The sequence below is a fragment of the Vanessa cardui genome, chromosome 25 (genome assembly GCF_905220365.1).
Source record: "Vanessa cardui chromosome 25, ilVanCard2.1, whole genome shotgun sequence".
In the NCBI taxonomy this organism is placed as follows: domain Eukaryota; kingdom Metazoa; phylum Arthropoda; class Insecta; order Lepidoptera; family Nymphalidae; genus Vanessa; species Vanessa cardui.
Window position 1 is genome coordinate 7,825,031 of NC_061147.1, and position 23,492 is coordinate 7,848,522.

The window sequence follows — 23,492 nt, forward strand, 5'->3', positions numbered from 1 at the left end:
ATCACCAATAGATGTTGGTAATCGTAATTCTTATGATAGTAGATGCGCTATCGGCAATGGTAACTAATATGTTTTGTCTCTTATCTTGTCTATGCCTTACTCACCATACAAACATGTATAATCTATAATATATTGCGAAATAGCAATACTTTGTCAATACAAATCGTTTTACCACCAAACAGATTGCTCTTAAAATATGTGAGCCAAAATTTAACATTTAATTTGAAAGCTGGCAATACTGATAAAGTTTTTATTTATAATGATTCAAAAATGTTGAATAAAAATCAAGGCAAAATCTTAGCTATACTGCTAGAAGTCGCTTATATTACTTGGAAAATAATTCGAAGAGTAGTTAGCTAGGATCCTTATTTAAACATACACATTGTTTTCTTACCTATTATACAAATATTTCATTTAACAAATACATGTATATATGTTTGTTTAAGTTTATGAAAAAAATAACAAAAATCATTTTTATGCGGTTAATTTGTACCATGCGAATATTTTTTTCTGTTTCTTAATTGTTCCTTTAGAGTTTTTATTCTATAAAAGTATTTCCATCTTTCGTGTTTTATAATCTATTTAAAGTACGGAATGTTAGAAATAATTAAAAATTAAATTTTAAATATTTATTGTAATCATTATGTAATATAACATTGAAATGTTGTCACTAACATATAACAAAGGTGGTCGGTCAAATTAATTAAAATGTAGTTATTACATTGTAGTTAATAATTTCAGTAGCTTTTAACACTTTTCATAATCAAAACACTATTATCTAATTTTGGGTAATGCATCTTTCTATTTTTATCATAGATTCTAGTGCTATTTCTTAAATAATTTTCTATTTATTAACAAATTTGTAGATGTAGTTAATATCATCTATAACAAAAAATTAAAATGTTCTTCCTACTATTGATGATTAAAATTTACTTGCTAGTATTAAAATAGTTAATTTAATTGATAAATTAATTTTAAATAATATAAAAAATGAGATTTGATTCTTCAATTTTATTTTCATTTAAAAACCAAGACATTATTTGGACTTTAAATATACATGCTTAATATTTGTGATGTAATACAATTTGTTTTACAGTATAGTAGTAGTATAGAAGGTACAAATGATTTTTTTTTTCTGAATTCCGACGTTCCGAAACACGCATCATTTTTCGACTTTAATAATGTAGTTACATGATTAAAAAAAATATATAATTATTTACATAAATGTGTTGGTATCATTTTAATAAAAAAAAATATATTATTTCAGAGCAATACAGACTGTGCCTGACAACTGTCTTCCAAAAAATGTAGATTTGTTAGTAAGATCTACTATACGATGCATGATGCATGCCATAGCATGACCGTTCTAAACTCGCCTCTATATGTATTAGAACAACGCTGAATTTGCTTTGATAAACGACAACATAGCTATTAATCTGATATATGAGTTAAATTCAGGTGAATACTTGAAAAGTTGAATTGGTTTAATCGTCGTTAGATTTGTAATGAACATTAGTTCGTCTCAAACTAAGTTTCTTGGCCCTTGGAGTAGTGGTGCAAAAAGCTTCATCAAAAGTATAACACCTCGCCTCATTGCCTCCACTGGTGACAGGAGGGCTGGTTCGTTTTTTGCCCAGAGGATCGGAATTGCGATTCAACGGGGAAATGCTGCTAGCATTCTTGCCACCATTCCACGCGGTCAAGATTTATACAGTAACTAGTTTTAGTTCATATTTGTATATATATATTTAAGCATTTAATGTTGTTAATTCTTATGTTAGTTTCTTTAGTAATTTAATTTCACTTTAGATTAATTGAAAGCCATGATCTATCAAAATCAAATTAAAATTGAGTTTCTTTCAAGATTATTTAAAGTAAAATATATAACAATTTGTATTTTTTTTGAGGTCAAAGTAATCGTTAATGTTGGAAAAAATAATTGTATCAAGCATATGCGACCTATAAATAAGTTTTGTTTTTTTTTCGACTGTGTGTTTTACCACTGTGTTTAAAAATAAATAGTAATATTAATGTTCAATTTACAAGTGTGAATAATCGTGTTTAACTGTAATTGTGCATGTTCTATTTTGTGTACAAAGAAAAATCGTCAAACGCAGAAAATACGAGCGTTTGAAAACTTATAGAGGATTATTGAAATTGATGTCCTACAAAAGTACCTGCTGTAAAATATTTCACTTAGTTTATTAATGTTAATAAACCGTAAGTGTTCACATTATAACAACTATTCCGTTTTCACTTACTTTACTTTGTGAGGAATGATTGACTTCTTTCTGATGAATCCTTTGACGAAAAACGTATGACAAATGTTTATTTACAAACAACTTTAACTTTGGCTATGAATGGTATTTTATTCTGTTCTGATTAGTTCTATAGTTCTTTTTATTCTAGCTTGGAAAACGCTCCTTCATCTTTCTTAACATACAACCTGTGTGCTGGGTACACAGGAATATCCACTAAAAACTAGCCCAACCCACCCCTACGGTTGCCTTACCCTTGCTACCTTCCAAGCTATAAAGTTTCCTTGGTACAAAATGCTCCTAAACCTGGTGACCAAAATTAAAATTAAAATAAACTTTATTCAAGTGGGCTTTTACAAGCACTTTTTAATTAACAGTTGAGTGAAGCTATCACCGGTTCGGAAAGTAGATTCTACCGATAAGAACCGGCAAGAACTCAGTAGTTACTCTTTTTCAACATTTAAAAAATACAAAGTCAGGGAAATGGTACATATAGTGCCGACAGTTATTACTCCTCACTCTCTTTAGGCTCTTCCTTCGCGGTTTCTACAACATTAATCTTTCCTAGAAAGGATCATTTGTTATACGTTGCCAAATAAGATATATACTCAAAGGAATCACTTTCATGAAACAATATCGGAAATTTCTCGATAAGTAACATAAGTGAATGAGATATACATAGTTGGTAATAATATTTTTATTGATGTTGTAAATTAGTATTAACAAAGTATTAATTGCTTGACAGCATGCTGCGGTATCCCAAATGCTTTCACCACTAATGTTTCGTGTACTGGGCTTTGTCTTAGCTAATATCACTAACTCGTTGATAACCACACTTGTATTTAATCCGAGTGCTATCAAGTGCTTTGAAATTGTAATCCTCTAACATATATATGTAATAAATTCCAGAGACGGATTGGACTTGGATGAATGCGGGGGTCGTATGGTCCTTCGCGTGTTACTGCAATTGTGTTCCCAAGGGGCCTCAGCCTCTCTTGTCTCTGGGGCCTTAGCGCTGCTGTTCAGACATTTCAGCCAAAGGCAAGAAGTCCTGGCAGCCTTTAAACAAGTAAGCATTACATAATTTCCTACAAATATCTCTTTATACATATGTACGATGCAAGATATTGTGTTCTCGATTTTTCCTTTCTTAATATTTTGTAGAAATAAATTTTGCAGTGTAGCAATATTTCTCCAACTATGTATGTAATATGTCAACACTGTCACTATTTAAACAAAAAAAAGTTCCTGCTCCAAATAGTTTATTTTCATAATCTTTAATTTAGTTTTTGATATAAAATAAAATGCTAATGACACGCTTGAACTAACGTCGACTAATTAATTAACGTCAAAATATATGTTGTTAAAAATTATTCCGTCAATCCGTCGACATCCTCTAATGTGGTTCAAATCATATTTGATACCAATAGGAGATTTTAACATAACACAAAGAAAGCTTAGGCTAATGAGGGGTCACCCATATTTGGATCGACACACGAGATTTTTGTATAAAGGCGACTTAACACTAGACTAATTCTATAATATAACATACACACTAACAAAAACGAACTAACTATTTATTAAACTTCAGGTACAACTCCTGGTATCAGACGCAGACGTGGAATCGTACAAGCAAATCAAAGCTGACTTGGACGTGTTACGGCAGAGCGTGGAAAAGTCTGAGCTGTGGGTGTTTAATAAAGGTCGCGCCGGAGCGTTGGACGATCATAGTGGTAAGTTACAAAATAAATGCAAAAAAGGAAATTAATAACATAATTATTTTACTTGGTGGTAGGGCTTGGGCATCCCCGCCTGGGTAGGTACCAACCTCTGATCACATATTCTGCCCCCAAATAACAGTACTCAGTATAGTTGTGTTTCGGTTTGAAAGATGAGTGAACTAGTGCAACTAGAGGCACAGGGGCGATAACATCTTAGTTTCCAAGATTGGTGGCGCATTGGCGATGTAAGTAATGGTTATTAATTTTTACAGCGTCATGGTATATGGGTGTTGGTGACCACTTACCATTTGGTCCATACGGTCGACAGCCAACCTATAATATAAAAAAGTGACTTTATATAAATTTGTGCATGGTGCAGTAGCTTACTGGTCGCCTAGCCATGTAAAAGTTCGCAGCTTGATCTTGACCTTGCTCTTTTGTTTCTTCCCACTCCTATCACCTTTAGACTTAATTGGAGGGGTGAATTGTGTTGTTAGTAATTACATAAAATCCCAAAGCTAGGCTGGAACCTTTTAAGAAGAATGCCGTTGAGGTAATTCTACCACGTTGCTCCAATGCGGTTTGGTTAACAAAATGCTACTTTTTATACTTATACAGTCTTCAATTGTTTCTAGATATTAAGGGAACAGTGGGCCCCGGTGGAGCAGTCCTGGAAAGGAATGCGTCCCTCGACAACGTCTTAGACACCTCAAGGTCAACGAAACATGACCACATGAACGAATATAACAAGATCAAGGAGGTAAAACTTAAAAATATATAATAATTGTAGCTTGAGATTAAACAGTATATATACAGCAGGTTTTAGTATAGTAGGACACAAATTAGATGTAGCATCGGAAAATGCAATGGAATTAAATTCAAACCGATTACTGCCGATTTACACAACCAATAGAAATAGCTCCTTATCGCGCCATTCGACGCTATTCGTCGCTATAGATTCTCGCGTCAGAGAAAGCAAATGCATGTAAATCCACGCGTCAAATTGACGAATATATTAGTTCATATGATATTACAAGCTATTACGTTTGTGCAAAGATCATATTCGCATGAGAAATAAATATTGATAATTTGGGCTAGCGTACTCAATTCGGATGTGATCGGTTTTACGAATTTTGCCGATGCGACATCTAAGTTGTGTCGTACTATAAGATCGTACTTAGTGAATATTTTTTCTTTTGGATAATGTAATCAAATGAGATACTGAATATGTCATCAGTAATTTATAGTTGATTAAAGGATATTTGAAAACTTCAGACTTACGATTAGATAAGGTCCACCTTATTAGTAACTCGCAACTTATTAAATACTAACTTATTAAATAGTAACTCGCGACTTATTAATAACTCGCAACTCAGTCCACTGAGTTGCGAGTTATTTATTTATTTATTTAGGTACAACCAACAGAAGTTACAACATTAGTAATTGCATAAAAGATGTTCTTAGACTAAGAATTAGTTGCACTTCCAATTACAGGTTATCACAGCATGCATGAATAATTGAGATACAAAAAAAAAAAGTAAATAAGATTAAGTTGCAAGAGACATCAAAATTATTAATTAAATATAAAATAATAATATGTACCTACTTCAATGTTAATTTTATAATAATTCAAATTTAAATAGTTGCATATCGTATGAGTTATTAATAAGTCAATATAAATGCCGTTAGAAAATGCATACTTTAGACGCATTGTCACGTTTTCCAATAATCAAAAGAGATCACCCTTTTGATAATTGGAAAACCGTTATAACACGGTCTAACTGATGTTAAAACGGGTCGTCAACTCAAGTAATTCAAAATATCTTGTCTAACTCAAGTAAATTCACATGGATGATTGTTGTTTGTAGATCCTTGAGCGCATGATCAAGTACTGCACGCAAGGCAACAGCAGCGGCGGCGAGGGCGAGCCCGGCCGGCCGCGCCGTCACGAACAGCGCCTACTGCGCAATATCGGCGTGCACAACATCGTACTCGACTTGTTGCAGGTCCACATGTGCAATGAGCAACAACAATAAACAACAACAACAGCCTGTAAATTCCCACTGCTGGGCTAAAGGCCTCCTCTCCCTTTGAGGAGAAGGTTTGGAACATATTCCACCACGCTGTTCCAATGTGTGTTAGTGGAATGCACATGTGGCAGAATTTCTATGAAATTTGTCACATGCAGGTTTCCTCACGATGTTTTCCTTCACCGCTGAACACGAGATGAGTTAAAAAGGCAAATTAAGCACATGAATCAGCGGTGCTTGCCTGGGTTTGAACCCGCAATCATCGGTTAAGATGCACATGTTCTAACCACGGGGCCATCTCGACTCATGACTCAAAATAAACAATATATTCTAATAAAATTATACTTTATCTAAATGAGTATTGGTTGGTAGCAGTCGATGATGAAATATACGACCATGTGCTTAGTGAAATTAGTTTGAGTTAGTGAGGCTTACCGTGTTAGACAAATGCAGTTAAAATATAATTTTAACTACATTTGTGAGTAAAATAAAAGGGCAATACTGGCTGTACTATATTTGTGTTGTCTATTACTCAGGTTCCCCACGACGAAGACGATGCAGCGATGGACGAGCTACTCGCCCTCGCCCACGAGTTCCTCCAACACTTCTGCCACGGCAACCAGCAGAACCAGGCCATCTTACACAAGCACTTGGACCTATTCCTCAACGCTGGGGTAAGGAGTCGTACAATGCGAAGATGCCTAGGACGAACTAATCTGACTCGATCAATCATTGCAATAATAATATGAAAAAAGTAAACAAAAGCGTCCGTCCCTGTGCCCTAGTCACTAATTATGAAAATTTGTAATACGACGTAACCGGATACGATCAGACATCACAGAGTAAAATTAAAAAAGGGAATTCAAAGCGTCCGTCTCTTCCCAGATCCGCGAGGCGCAGACGGTGTGCGCCATCTTCTCGGAGAACGCGGCGCTGTGCGCGCACGAGGGCAACGAGAAGGTTGCAGCGCACTTCGTGCACTGCGTGGAGGCGCGCGGCCGCCGCCCCGCATACCTGCGATTCCTGCGCACCATCGTGCGCGCCGGCGGACAGCACATCCGCCGCAGCCAGGACCTCGTCATGCAGGAGGTGCGCCCCCCCCCACACGCACACACACACACGCACGCACACGCACGCACACACACACACACACACACACACACACGATCTCTCTCACACACACACACACACACACAAACACACACACACACAAGCGCGCGCGCATACACACACACACGCGCGCGCTCACACACACATACACACACACGCGCGCGCACACACACACACGAGCGCGCACACACATACACACGCGCACACACACACACACACACACACACACACACACACACACGCGCACACACACACACACACACACACACACACACACACACACGCGCGCGCCCCCCCTGCGCCCTCTGACCCGCCCCGCCCGCTTGCAGATGGTGAACGCGGGCGAGGACGTGCTGGTGTTCTACAACGACAAGGTGTCCTTCAACTACTTCCTGCAGATGATGCGCCAGTACAAGCGCACGGGCGAGATGCCGGAGGCTCTGACGTTAGTACACTACCTTGTATCGTCTAAACTTTATTACATATTGAAATAAAACTAGTTATAACGGATTTGAATCGCTTATATTAATTATCTTTAACATCCCGACGTTTCCAGCACTTTACAGCGTTCGTGATCATGGGTAGACTATACGCGATTCAAATCCGTTATATCTAGTTTTATTACAGACTCGCTGTATCCTACAACTTCGTCGTCGCAATTGAAATATTTTCAATGATAAATTGCTATAAAATTCAGATATATTAGAATTTCACTAAACATATGCATTAAAATATGCCTCTAACTAAATATAGGGATAAAAAACGTAAATACCTCCAATTTCTTAACTGTAACCAGATACCATATAGACCTCGTAAAGCTGTTGACGTGCTGTACTCTGGGCAAGAACGTGTACACCGAGATCAAGTGCCACAGCTTGCTGCCACTGGACGACATCGTGGCCATGATCACTCACGCGGACTGTATCCCTGAGGTGAAGCGAAACATACTATATATATGTTGTCCCACAAACATATTAAGTCAAACCTTAAACAATTGTAAGCTAAGTTTTTCACTAAACACAAAGTCATCGTGTTCTTTCATCAAAAATTCATTTGATAAAATGAACGAGTGGTTAGTGATAGTGCACATATGTTTATATTTTTCATTCTTTAAATCCAAAATCAAAGGAGATGTTCCAAATTTGGACATGTCAATGAGCACCATATAAATCAATGCTAAAAATCATACTAAGTCCTAAAAAATAACAATCATTTTTTATCTTATACTGATATTAAAAATTAGGAACATTTACAGTTTTAGGTTAATGTTTTTAAAGTAATAACACTACATAATTAATTAAACTTGTCAATTAGATATTTTGACAATATAATAAACGCCATTTAATGACATACTAATAAAATTGCTATATACAATCGCGAAAAATGTAATGTACACGGAAACAACGTGTAATTCATGAAAAAAAAAACGTTAAATCTAAGTTTTATTAATTTTTTTGTAACCTTTAATTATGTGCTCATGGACATGTCCAGAGCTCTATACAAATTTGGAACATCTCCTTTGTTTTAAAACACAAAAACTAATTAAAATTTTCTATAGATCAAAGTATTCTTACAAATAGTCCTTTCTCTTCATATAGGTGAAAGAAGCATATGTGGGTTTCCTGAACCATTGCTACATCGACACCGAGGTAGAGATGAAGGAGATATACTCCAGCAACTACATGTGGGACCTGTTCGAGCGCTCCTTCCTGCAAGACATGCTCGCCATCCTACAGCCGGAGCCGCAGGCTTCCGAACCTGGTGAAATGCTTGTTTCGTATTTACTTGGTGGTAGACTGCAAGCCTATCTGGGTACCATCCACTTGTCATACATTCTACATCTTAACAGACGAATGAGCCAATGTGTCTACAAACACACGGGGCATATCTGCTCTGTTCCTAAATTAATTGATTGATGTGAATGATTGATTTAAATTTTCTTACGTTGAAAGTATCTATAGGTGATAGTGACCATTTACTATCACGTGGCCCATTAGTACGTCCACCTACCTACCTGTTATTAAAAAAAAATTACTGAATATTTTATTATATAAAAGCATGTAATCTTAAAATAGACAGAAAAGAACGCTGTCACCTAACTCGAATTCGATTTCCGGTCAAGACGACGTAGAAAAAAAAAGTTGTTTAGTGTTTTATATTGTCTAGATGTTGGTTACCTTCGTTACTTCTGATTTTTGCTTTGCGTTACTTACATAGGGTAATGTTTGTGATGTCCAATATTTCCAATACATTTGAACACTGAATGAATTGCCCCGCTGACCCACAAATGTATAGGAGTGTCGGGCGTGGCGGGCGGCGCACGGCAGGCGTGGGTCAACTACGTAACCGACGTGCTCGTGCACACCATCTGCACCTTCTTCAACTCGCCCTTCAGCGACCAGAGCACCACCGTGCAGGTGACCACCCCACCATACTACTTATAATAATACTGATCAAGCTTAAGAGTGAGTAGGACAGATATAGAGGAGGGACTGTTCTCCACCATACTACTTATAATAATACTGATCAAGTTTAGGTGTGAGCAGGATAGGTATAGATGAAAGGCGGTTTCGATTCTTTTGAAAATTAAAAGAAGTCCGTTCAAAGGAAAAAATGACTTATTTGTATATTATATATATTTTGAAATCTGGAAAAGCATTTTTAACTCCTATTACCCCTTAAGTATGGATGAGAGAATGATATCTAAAATTTTGATTTAACTTTGAAACGGTTAAAAAAATGTTTGTCTGTATCATTTCGCATTCTCCTTTATTTCTTTTATATCTTTAGGATTAATCTAAAAGATTCTGAATTTGACATCATAATATATATATGTCAATAAACATATTAGTCATTTGATAATGAGTTTTGTGTCTCGTAAGGTAACACAAGATGTAAGAAGGAACAAATTATTTACGCGATTAAAGTTCACATCCACGCGTGTTCCTATTAAGGATCCAGTGAGTATTACATCTGTTTGGTATATCCGCTAGGCGTCCACGATGTGACATATATTATATAGTTGTATGTTTTTATAGTGTATTACACTGTACTAGTTCATTGATAAAACAATCTATCAGAGATGTTATGGAGATCTTTAAACATAACCGAAACTCGGATAATCGTTTCGATCAATATTACAGTGGTATTATTGATTAGAGGACATTGGAAATATAAAAAATATTCGTAACCGAAACCAATAGAAAAATGATGATTATCTTTACAAGAGTATCTAATTGTATTTTAAAACTATTTATTTCTCTTTCTGTCATTATACCTAATAGTTTAAGCTATAAAATAATAGCCTACGAATAAAATCTATATATTGTATATTTTTTTTAAATAAACGATACAAGTAGTTTTTACTATATTACTAAGTTTGGATTCTGTAACTTTTTAAATGCTATTATTTTTTAAAACAAATACATTCAATTAAGAAGAGATAAAATACAATTTAAGTTTTAACATAAAATAATTAAATAGTAGTTATTTTCATGTTGAAAATTTGGTTCTTACGACTTTAGTATACCATTATGCTCCCTGTAGTAACGTGAATTCTCACATAAATCATCTTTATATGTAGCTTTGAGATTGATTTTACAAACGACTATATATTCCTGCCACTGGTGATCTTGCTAGTTGTGATGTAATTACACAAATGCTATGTTAATAACTATATATATTAGGGCTAGTTTAAACATTTTCTTTTGGTATAGTATGTTTTTATTTTAATGTTTAATATTACGAATTCAATTAAATAATGAAAAATACAATCTATATTTTGATGAAGAAAATTATGTAATAATATATAAATAATTAAAAAAAAAATAAACAGAACATTACCTAGGTTTTACAAACAATGTCGAGGCACTAATCTTACAAAAATATTAAAATATTTGTTTTAATAATTTACGAAAGTCAACTGATATGACATTGCAGTGCTCGTTAACTATTAATATTCATCAAATAAATTAATTTTGCTATAATCTCTATGTTTGAAAATTTATTACGATATTTTACTATATTTATATTCGAATTAACTTTTATATTCTATTTCCTATGTCGGACGCTGGAATTGTTGGTGTAAGTATCAAAACCAGAGACATGATTTCCTATTACTTTATTTTTACGAAATTGTTATGTTTTCTACTTCAAATACATGAATGTTTCAAAGTAATATCGATAATAACTATCACTGATTCGGAATGTCAATAGACAATATATTTATCCTATATTTCATTTTAACTACACCATTTATTTGTATGAAGGCAAAATATAAATATAGTTAATGTACGTTGTTATGCGTGCGTATATGCGTACTAAACAATATTATCCGCTCCACAGACCCGACAGTCAATATTCGTGAAGCTGCTCCAAACCACGTTCCGGATCTACCAGTGCCCTTGGCTCACTCCGCCGCAGAAGCTCAACGTTGAGAAATGCATACGCACTCTCAGCGAAGTCGGTGAGCATTATGAGTTTGTGTACTTATTACTTTTTTTGTTAAGTCGGTGAGCATTATGAACTTTTTCTTGTTTTCTTTTTTTAAATTTTAGTTAACAATTTTAATGAATTTTCATCAAATCTAAATACAGTTAAAGACGTTTACATGAAACTGTACTGATACGATTCGAAAACCTTCGAAAAAATAATCAGAAATGCCAACGCGCCTGCTTGCCCTCTATTATTGTAATTATCCATAGGATTAACTATATATCAGGTGATTTTCGTACTACTATGTCTTAAAAAGCGAGAGGTAACGAATAAGCAACATTTTTTTATAAAAAATCTTAACAATCAAAAGAAAATAAATTAGTCAAGTAAATAATTTATTCAGTAACACTTTTTTGTTTAATATTGTGATATCACTATATAAAAATTTTGCGTTGTCTGCTAAAATATAATTTTACACGATGAAATTTTTGAAAGGTCCGGTTTGTTCTTTGAAAAAATATATATGTTCCTTGTTGATTTTGAGTTTGTTAACAGCTAAGAGTCGCAGTATAGCGATTCCGTTGGAGCTGGAGGCCAAGATCCAGACCGTGTTCGAGAAGGCGGCGGCGCTCTCCCGCCAGACCAGCAAGTGGCTGCTCGCCTCCAAGACCTCCAAGCTCGAGAAGATGGCTTCACAGGTTGCACTCCAACATTATACGTCTTAGCTATTCTGACAGAACCTTGTCGTCAATAATAATATCTCTCTCTTGAGCTGAGATGGCCCAGTGGTTAGAACTCGTGCATCTTTACCGATGATTCCGGGTTCAAACCCAGGCAAGCACCACTTTATATATGTGCTTAATTTGTGTTATAATTCATCTCGTGCTCGGCGGTGAAGGAAAACATCGTGAGGAAACCTGCATGTGTCTAATTTCATCGAAATTCTGACACATGTGCATTCCACCAACCCGCATTGGAACAGCGTGGTGGAATATGTTCCAAGCCCTCTCCTTAATGGAAGAGGAGGCCTTATCTCAGCAGTGGGAAATTTACAGGCTGTTACTAATAATATCTCTGATATATAGTACTGTTGGGTAATTCTGTGACTAAAGGTAGCAACAATATCTGTGGTCATATAATCTCTATGGTTCTAAATAAAATGTAAATTGAAGACCTCCGTAGTCGAGTAGTGTGTACATTGATTTTCATGGGTACGACATTCTGAGGTCCCGGGTTGGATTCCCGGCCGACTCGATATAGAAAAAAAATCATTAATTTTCTATTTTATCTTGGGTCTGGGTATTTGTGGTACCCTCGTTACTTCTGATTTTCCATAACACAAGTGACTTACATAACACAAGCTACTTATATTGAGATCAGTGTAATATATGTGTTGTCGTCCAATATTTATTATTATTAAAGCGGAATTGACTCTCCAAAAAAAAATTGTTTCAAAAGTCTTATAGAATATTCTCCCACTTCAGACGAACCTCCAAAACGACAGATCAGTGATGGAAGGCCTGCAAGAGATAGTGGCGCTACTGGAGGAGCAACTGCGACCCCTGCTGCAAGCCGAGCAGTCTCTGCTTGTGGACATCTTGTACAAGCCGCATCGGCTATTCACCAGTCCCGGGGAGCTCACGCACCCCGATACCAGCGGAATATTTATATCGAGGTATTTTTTTTTTTTTTATTTATTTATTTAGGACCACTAGCAGCTTCTACATGTTTTAATGACAAATGTAAAATAACTATGCGAAAACAGCCAACATGTGAAGCTTTTTAAAGTAGCCACAACAATTACAATATCTGTTTCAAAAATAAATTAACACACAATTACAACAACATGAGTAGAAAGATTAAGAAAAAAAATAATGTAAAAATTGATAAAAATTAAAGAGCATAAAAAATAAACAAACACTTAATAAAATTAAAATTAAAAAAAAAAAGGTATGTTAAATACACTAAGATATTTTAAAAACGTCCAGAATAACTATACTATTTCCCTATCTTTATTTTTTAACTTTGCCATTTCGTAAATTCAAATCGTGTGTAAAAAAAAAACATTGGTAAAAAAGGCATATTATTCGATACGAGATTTTATAGATGATAAAAAAGCGTGGAATTAGTATCTGTTGACTTCCAGGCAGGATACATTAAATACATATATAATTGTATTTAACTGATATGACTGTATTTTTTAAATGTTGAAAAAGAGTAACTACTGAATTCTTGACGGTTCTTCTCGGTGGAATCTGCTTTCCGAACCGGAGGTAGCTTCACTTAATTGTTAAATGACGATTCAAAAGTGCTTGTAAAAGCCTACTTGAATAAAGTTTATTTTGATTTTGTGAAAACTTGGACGAGTGTCTTTTTTACATTATGTGTGCATTATTTAGATGCCGTTTACGCACGTTACAAGGTTATATCAGAGTTGGAGAAACTAATAAGGAGGGAATTATATCGATAAACGATAACAGACTTTTTTGTGTAGTTTATAATGAAACAAAATGATTTTAGGTTAATACGTCATACAGAAAAGCTTCTAGAAGAGAAAGAAGAAAAGCTGTGCGTTAAAGTGTTGCGGACGTTGCGGGAGATGATGGCCGTCGATCCCGAATATGGAGAGAAGGTATGAAATACACACACTGCTTTTTTATAAACAGATATTTTAGACATGTCGCAAAAAATTAGAGAAAAAAGAGTGTTTCCTTTAAATTTATTATTGATGTAATAATAAATTCTTATATACATATAATATATACAGTGTGTCCTGCTACGAACTAGCGATATTCTAGATACTTATAAAACAATTATTTTAATAGCATAAATTTATGTTCAACCCACCTCCTCGATAAATGGCAGATATATAGCATAACAGCAGATATAGACTATTTAACAAAGCCCCCCCCCCCCCCCTCACGCATATGATTCCGTGGCCTTCTTAATTCACTGTAAGTATATTAAAAAAAGAAAACTAATCGACTAAGGTTTCGCTTGCGTTTTAGTGGTTGGTCGTTAGGCATAAGAAAGTATCCTATGTTCTTGTTTTATTCTAAGAATAATACAATTTTATACCAATCGGCAGTCAAAGGGCAACAGACAGTCAGAGTTACTTCCATATTTAAAACATTAGTATATATGTATATCTTAAGATCTCTTTCTATGTGCACTTTCAGGGCAACCAGTTACGAAACAAGCTGCTCTCCCAGTACTTCGTGAACCGCAAGTCCGAACCTAAGATCCAGCCCGCCAGCGTCGCCGTCACTCACGGGCCCGGCGGTAAGAACACTTTATATCGGCATAGTATCAAAGACATAATCTAAAAGAAGATTTAAAAAAATGTCATAATAATAAATACAAAGCTTACCGCTCAATGAATCGTAAGTGTTTAATGTTAATAACTTCTTGAGTACTTAAATGATTTAGCCTCGAATAATAATGTAAGTTAAAACGATATGTACATTCTGATGGCAGGAGGTGTAAAAATAAACTAAATATAGATTTAAAAATCCTTGACGTTTGTAATAGTTCTGCTACATTGTGCACTACAAATAGTTTTTGATTAAATAATATTTATTTATAATACAACACCATTCAATTTACTAAATTTACATTATAAAAGCTATTTCTTTGCATAAATGCTGTGATGGTAGATCAAACTTCAAACACTATAATATGAATATGGTTCAAATCGCGTGCATCTTAACCGATGATTTCGGGTTTCAAACTAGGCAAGCACCACTATATGTATATATGTCCTTAATTTGTGTTTACAATTCAGCTCGTGCTCGGCGGTGAAGGAATAAAACGTGAGGAAACCTAAATTTGTCTAATTTCATCCAAATTCTGCCACATGTGCATCCACCAACCCGCATTCGAACAGCGTGGTGGAATATGTTCCAAACCCTTTCCTTATTAGGAGAGGAAGCCTTAGCCCAGCAGTGGGAACTGTTTTATGAGCCTACATTGTATAAAGAATATTTCGATTTTGATCCATAATTAATACTTTAAATTATTTATTTCATAGTCTTGACTAACTATGCAATATCAATTAGAGATCAAATCTATTTATATTTATGCCTCCTGCCAATGTCGTCTATAGTCCATGAGGATCATACAAAACTTGATTATATGTTACAAAATAATTTTCAATTATTACAATAATTAAAATTATTAATTGTAATTTAATCAATTTTTGTACACGAATAGAATGATTTAAATTTGATAACTTAAGTTAAAATTAATGTTACTCAAATAACGATATAAACTTAAATAATAGAGTTACTATGCACCATTAGCTCTAGGATTGCAGCACAATAGATATTAGTTAATTTAACTAGTATTCTATGCTAAAACCCTAACAGAACTAGTTGATTAATAGAACGTATTACTTGATCTTGTAACTTTAATGATTCAGAATTTGACATGGCTGTTTATATATTTTTTAAAGTGTACTTATTTTTTACAATGTAACTTAAAACCTCTTTCGTTGATTTATATCAAACATATAAATCAAACGAATTATCGTTGCTTGATTGTAAAAAAAAATAACAGTGTTCTATTTTTAATTATAAAGTATATATTACATAATTATATACTTAAATCTCATTCCTTTTCTTTATTGATTCAAAAGATCTTATATATTCGTATAAAGTATAATCGGCCATGTTAAGAAAACTAGATACTAGTAGAAATGTTTCATTTGTTTCCACGATGCGCATGCGCAGCAGACACTGTACCGCAACAGCCGAAAAGAGGTGGGTCCATAACATTTATCCAGTCACCAGCTTTATATGTCGCACGTAGCTCAGAAATTAGTTGTACGGACGTTACCGTTTCAAATATATAGCATTATATATAGAATGCAATCATATAACAATAGTCGTTGATATTATATTCGCTTCATTATAATCAGCGTTACTTCTAAAGGTAATTATGTATGTTTAACTAGACACCCGCTAGGTGTCTAGTTAAACATACATTTCTCTCCTTTTGTCTCCATTGTTTTGACGTTTGAAAGAAAAATATACAACATTGTTTAAGTAATCACCCCCTAAAAAAATTTATAGGTAAATTTAAATGGATGTAATTAATATGGTATCTTTTGAAATGTCAATTATATTTGTATTTTATTTGACTTTGATTTCTAAATTATTATTTTTGAAAATTAAAAAATAAGTGTTGCGCCCTAGTTTTACAGATTAAAAATTCTGGTTAAGTCCTGCCAGGGTAAGCCCTTCTCTCGTTTCCCTTATACCACAAAAATACATATGTAGCAAACTGTTTGATGCCCACGACTTCATAAGCGTTTGAAGGATTGATTTGAATCATATGTTTAGCAAAAAAGTAGCCTTTGTCCTTTCTTGGAGTTTAAGTTTGCTTCATACCAAATTTCATCAAATCCAGTTCAGTAGTTTGGTAGTTAAAGAGCGTCAGTCAGACAGAGTTACTATCACATTTATAATATTAATATAATCTACATTAATATTATAAATATAACTAGTCTAACTTGGAAAACTGATACATACTAAAGATTAACTATTTTGGTCTTTATAATATATTTTAATAGTATTACAATATTGCCGTTTATATGAATCTATATATGCTAGTTTACTCACGATGTGATTAATTATAGCTAGTCAGGATTTGAACTCGATAGTGATTTCTACTAAGCCATTATCAACTAAATATTGTACAAGATATATTATTACAAATGCATTAGATTAACGCGTATAACCCTCGCTATTCACTTATTAATCTAACACAGATGCTTCGCTTTATATTGCGATTTTGATACTAGAAATGTATAATAAAATATCGTCTAATACCTCAACCATTGTAATTCAAACTATCGATAGTGCAGGCACAAGAGACATAAATCTGTGACACATTGACGATGTAAGGAATAGTTAATATTTCTTACAACGTCATTGTCTATGTGTGTTTGTGACCACATACCATCAGGTGGCCCATATGCTCGTTCGTCAACCTACGCCATAATAAAAATGGAAATTACTTAATAATTAATATATATAGTATTCATATATTATATTACGGTATATAATAGACTATTCGTTATAAGCGCTCTGGATTCTTCGATGTTAATTGTGAATAATAACATTAATACAATTAACAAATTATTGTTATGAATGTTTTGACCCTTTCTCCTATGAGTAATGTAAATATTTATGGTGTTCATAATTTTAAAACTACATTAGAAATGCCATCGTATTATAATTATTATCCTTTATGTTATATGATATTAAAATATTTTGTTTTGATGGCACATCTAATTGTCTTAATTTTAAGAAGTATGATAGAGGTCTGTCCAAATCTATAAATCATAAAAAGTTATTTATAAATTTAGTCTTAATTTTAATTAAGTATTATTAATAAATTTAATATCTTTATGGATATGCCTAAATCATACTCTTAACCTATCCTACGGTGGTACCATTTGTGGTAAAATCAGAGGCAATAGTGACTGTGTGTGTGGTGATGCAGCGAAGGTCTTGCTGCGCACGGGACAGAGCCTGGCGCAGGTGCAGGCGCACCTGGACCGCGAGGGCGCCTCCGACCTGGTCGTCGAGCTGGTCATCAAGAGCACTAACCGACCGGCTATCTTCCTTGAAGCTATACAGCTTGGTGAGTTGCCTTTAATTGCTCATTATATTAATAGTTAAGCCATTGCGTCGTGGTCGAGTGGTATGTACACCGGTTTTCATGGGTACGCCATTCTGAGGTCCCGGGTTCGATTCCCGGCCGAGTCGATGTAGATTACCAATAGTTTTCTATGTTGTCTTGGGTCTGGGTGTTTGTGGTACCGTCGTTACTTCTGATTTCCATAACACAAGTGCTTCAGCTACTTACAGTGGGATCAGAGTAATGTATGTGATGTTGTCTCGTTGTCTCATTGCTACAATCTGTAAACCTTTACTTTCCTCTTTGTACTTTAACATTAATTTTAAACAATTTACATTTTCGCAAGTATATTGATACGATATTATGCTACAGCCATACATTCGCCAAATCTTACAGATGGTCCGAATATGCAAGAAGTATTTCAAAGATTTTTACTCTAAATGTACTCATTTACAGGAATTGCGCTTTTAGAAGGAGGTAATCCTATAATTCAACACAGCATCTTCACTAAATTGCAGAATGGTGAAATATCGCAAGCATTTTTAAAGGTAAATAATACGTGATAACATTTCCATCGAAACTTAATTTAATTCAATGTTTGGAGCATGTTTTATCGATTTGTATGCCATATTGATATTAAGGCAATAATTTCGTCAGGAATTTATATAGCGTCGCTAAATTACAGGTTAATAAATAATATATAGCTGAGATATAATAGTCGATATTATGTATATAGCTTATAAGGCCGACGTCCTCTTGGGTTCAAAGCGCAGGTTGGGATTGTGTAAACCTCTGTGCCTCTGAAAGCACATAAAGACGTGGGTGCGTCTGAACTTTTACAGTTGTGACGTTTTGCTGTCTCAGCTGATTATGAGAGTGATCGAATAGAAACTACACTTGTGTATACATTTTTAAATACTCAGGTGACTTCAAAATAGTCGGGCCGAAATCGGTCAGCTAGTCATTATGTCTAAGGATGTGTATGTATAGGTCTTTGTTAATTCAAGATTATCTGATTTTTAGGTATTCTACGATAAAATGCGTGAGGCCCAGCAAGAGATTCGGTCCCTAGCTGTAAGCAGCACCACCACCACTACCACCGACAAGCGGTCGTCTACGGAAAAGCAAAAGTCTAACAGCACTGACGGTAAGTTACTCTCTAAGTGTATGTAGTAGTGGGTGTTTGTGGTACCGTCGTTACTTCTGATTTTCCATAACACAAGTACTTTAGCTTACATTGGGATCAGAGTAATGTATGTGATGTTGTCCAAAATTAATAAATTTATTTATAGTATGAAATAATCATTACAGTATGTTAAGATTATTAAAACCTATAGATAATGAAATACATTTTAACCAATATTTATTAGCAAAGCGAATAAAAATCATGCCTTAAAATAAACATGGTAAGGACATTATATTTCTTATAGCGTCGTTGTATATGGGTGGTGTTGACCACATACCGTCAGGTGGCTCCTTACTTGTGCTATCTAAAACTACTTCTATATAGGAAAGTCACTCTTCACAGTGGGATGCATAGAAACAATAACATTTTTATCATCATCTGACCGCAGGTAAGGCAGTGGTGGGTCCGATGGTGGTGGGCGAGGACATGGACGACGAGGTGTCCAGCGCGTGCGGCTCGGCCGTGCACGCATACTCCGACATACACACCATGTCGCACGGTATATATATATATATATATATATATAATACAAGAAATAAGAATAAACTTGTAACCCCCAGTTTCCGTTTGCATACGGTAAATAGAACGTTTTTGGGCAATGGTATACGCATATATAATAAGATACCGGAAAATATAATCAATTTACCATTTTCAAAATTTAAAAATATTATTAAGACTAAATTAATAAATAAATCATACTATTCATTAAAAGAGTGCTTTTTAGAGAGAAACGCCTGGAGTTAGGCTCGGGTTCCTTCATAGGACGCTAATTACTGTCAATAACAGCATTGTAAATGTGTTTATTTGAAAAGAGCAACTATGCGAGTTTCTTGCCGTTTCTTCTCGCTAGAAGCTGCTTTCCGAAAAGGTGGTAGTATTTGATTATTGACGATTCAAAAACGCTTCATTGTGAAGTTTACTCGAATAAAATTGATGTGATTTGATTTGGTACACACACACATATTATATCCTGTTATAAATCCGCAATCGTTGTTTAGGGTTAATGCCCTTGGACAATTTTTACTTTTAATGGTCAATTACGACCTTAAATGGTGTTTCATAATAGAGATAACCTAATCAAAGAGATACTGGCCAAATGTTACCAAAATCATCTAAGTAATCCAAAATCCAAAGACCAAATGACAGTTCTTCTATGCAGAGGGTCGGTACGATAAATATAATTACGACTTATTTAATCATCGTCGTAGCAATTTGTATTGTGATACAGCCTTGTAAAAAAGTGCAACCACGTTTTAGATTTTCCCTGAACCAATGAATAATGACAACGTCAAATGGTAATCGGTGGTAGGAATTTGCAAGTCTTACTAGGTAGCTACCATCCCATCGTAAATTCCACCGTCAACCAGAAATTATTTATATTCTTGTATTCCGATTTGAAATGTGAGTGAGCCAGTATAGGTACAGGCACTGGAATATAACATCTTAGCGCCTAAAGTCGGTGGTGCATTCTTGATTAAGGGAATCATTATAATTTATCAAAGAGCCAAGGTTTTTGGGCAGTGATTACCACTTACCAAAAAGTGGCCTATTGTTCCGCTAAGCTATATGATATAATATAAACATGGTGTAAATGTTCATTTAAAACACTTCCAAGTGTAGTGACTTCACTTAACTAAACATTATATGTAAAGTCTAAAATAATCTTCACTTAGAACAGCAGTATCTAATGTCTACATAATTATATTCAGGTACAACCGTCTTAGAAGAAATAATGGCGGAGAAAAAACGGGAATCAGGCAATTCGGACGTCCTGCCTGCCAAGGTGGCCGTCATGCGACCGATCTTGCGTTTCCTACAGCTGCTTTGCGAGAACCACAATCCTGACCTGCAGGTATAACGTTTAGAATACTATCCTCATATTAAATATATTATTGTATAGTACGACACAACTCAGATGCGGCATCGGCAAATTCAATAACACCAATTTATACAATCAATAGATATAGCTCCCTATCGCGCCATTTGACGCTATTCGTGGCTATTAATTCTCGCGTCAGTTCAACCATGTCGACTTGTCAAATTGACGAATATATTAGTTCATATTATGATATTCCAAGTGATTACGATTGTGTAAAGATAATATGCACATAAGAAATAAATATTGATAATTTGGGATAGCGTACTTAATTCGGATGTGATCGGTATTACGAATTTTGCTGATGCTGCATCTAAGATGTAACGTACTATACGTATTAAGTATTTGTTATATATATTGTGTTCTCCTTTCACTAGAACCTCCTTCGCAACCAAAACAACAAGTCCAACTATAACCTCGTCTCCGAGACCCTCATGTTCCTGGACTGCATCTGCGGATCAACGACTGGAGGGCTCGGATTGCTCGGACTCTACATCAACGAAGGGAATGTGGCACTCATCAACCAGACCTTAGAAACACTCACAGAGTATTGTCAAGGTATACTTTCTACAGTCAGACCACCTTCATCTGTTTTCAAATTCATTCCTATATCAGGCCTTAAACTCTTAGTACCTTTTGAAACTAAAGCACTAAACTGACAACTGCATATACAATTAAACTTACATATTATGATAACTTGGTTTAATATAGTGTAACATCTTTGGACTACGTCTAGTTTTATATCAACATGAAATCTCTTTAATGGCGTAATTAGTCATTCCACATTCAAATTAGATATAATATCTTCTTACTGCATTATCAAAAGATGTCAGTGTCATATATTCTCGATCGGTAAAGCAGATTATCGCCCATACTAAACACACGAAAATAGATCTTTAAAGTGATGAACCTTTTCTTACCCCGACTGTACTAGAAGTCGCCCGCGGCTTTGTTTTAGGGTGTTGGTTATCATGTGTTAGGCAAAAAAAGTAGCCACTGTCTTTTCTTGGAGTTTAAATTTGCTTCATACATCATACTTCATAGTGTACTACAGGCACAAGGGACATAATATCTTAGTTCCCAATGTTGGTGGCGCATTGACGATTTAAGGAATAGTTGATATTTCTTACAGCGTCATTGTCTATGGGTAATGGTGACCATTTACCATCAGGTGGCCACATTCTCGTCCGCCAACCTATATCATAAAAAAAAAGTTAGCGGTTTGGTCGTGAAAGAGCGACAAACAGACAGACCGACAGAATTACTTTCACATTTATAATATTAATATAGATTTCTGAATTAACCGCATATTTACTCCATTCAAGTAACAACTATGATTCAAAACGTATCAAAATGTTTGTTCCAGGTCCTTGCCACGAAAATCAAAACTGTATAGCGACACACGAAAGCAACGGACTTGATATTATAACGGCATTGATATTGAACGACATTAACCCCCTCGGCAAGACACGCATGGACCTCGTACTGGAGCTAAAGAACAACGCCTCCAAGCTCCTGCTGGCTATTATGGAATCTAGGAACGACTCTGAGAACAACGCCGAGAGGATCCTCTACAACATGAATCCTAAACAGCTGGTGAGTGGTGGTCTCGGTGGTAAAGCTTTACTCAAGGTCGTCTGGGTAAATACCACCCACTCAAGTTGAAGGGCGAGTGAGCCAGTATAACTACAGTGACAAGGATCATAACGTCTTAGTCCCCAAGATTGGTAGTGGTAGTTGGAGATCTAAGGAATAATTAATACAACGCCATAGACATATGGGCGGTGATGATAACTTACCATTAGGTGTCCGCTAACATCATGTTAGCGGACACCTAATGGTGTCGTAGGATACGTTGTTTAGGTTTTATAATTTATTTTCGAGACCACATTAAACAATAAATTATGACCATTTGTTCATCCTCATACAGGTTGATGTTGCGTGCTCTGCCTTCCATCAGGAGAACTCTATGGATCCCGATTCCGATTCCGAAGATGACGCGCCCGTACAGGGTGTCTCTCCAAAGGAAGTAAGTAACTTATACGAAACGCTGTCAAAAGTTCCATGACTAATACCAGTATGAATAAGCTATTTGACTGGTTTTTAAAATCCATTTAATATCATTTAGTAGAAGTTAAGGAACCCAGTAAAAGTTGTGTTTTTTATTTCTAGTACATATTTGCCAAAAAATATCATATTAAAAATTCCATATTTAAATAACGCGCGAAAACG

The 23,492-nt window shown here is 35.0% G+C and overlaps 1 protein-coding gene across 1 annotated transcript in view; it reads left to right on the top strand.

The window, feature by feature from the left end:
• The window catches only part of LOC124540578 (inositol 1,4,5-trisphosphate receptor), an 84,559-nt gene that overhangs the window by 55,550 nt on the left and 5,517 nt on the right, over positions 1–23,492 (top strand). Inside the window, 24 exon segments of the mRNA XM_047118262.1 lie at positions 1,268–1,315; positions 3,168–3,327; positions 3,850–3,995; positions 4,658–4,739; positions 5,848–5,985; positions 6,546–6,683; positions 6,895–7,098; positions 7,449–7,564; positions 7,916–8,051; positions 8,718–8,880; positions 9,415–9,536; positions 11,464–11,584; positions 12,109–12,251; positions 13,038–13,228; positions 14,074–14,185; positions 14,733–14,835; positions 18,061–18,201; positions 18,655–18,746; positions 19,222–19,345; positions 19,773–19,883; positions 21,094–21,236; positions 21,638–21,818; positions 22,627–22,856; positions 23,191–23,289. Of these exon segments, the coding sequence (XP_046974218.1) occupies positions 1,268–1,315; positions 3,168–3,327; positions 3,850–3,995; positions 4,658–4,739; positions 5,848–5,985; positions 6,546–6,683; positions 6,895–7,098; positions 7,449–7,564; positions 7,916–8,051; positions 8,718–8,880; positions 9,415–9,536; positions 11,464–11,584; positions 12,109–12,251; positions 13,038–13,228; positions 14,074–14,185; positions 14,733–14,835; positions 18,061–18,201; positions 18,655–18,746; positions 19,222–19,345; positions 19,773–19,883; positions 21,094–21,236; positions 21,638–21,818; positions 22,627–22,856; positions 23,191–23,289 (3,244 nt within the window).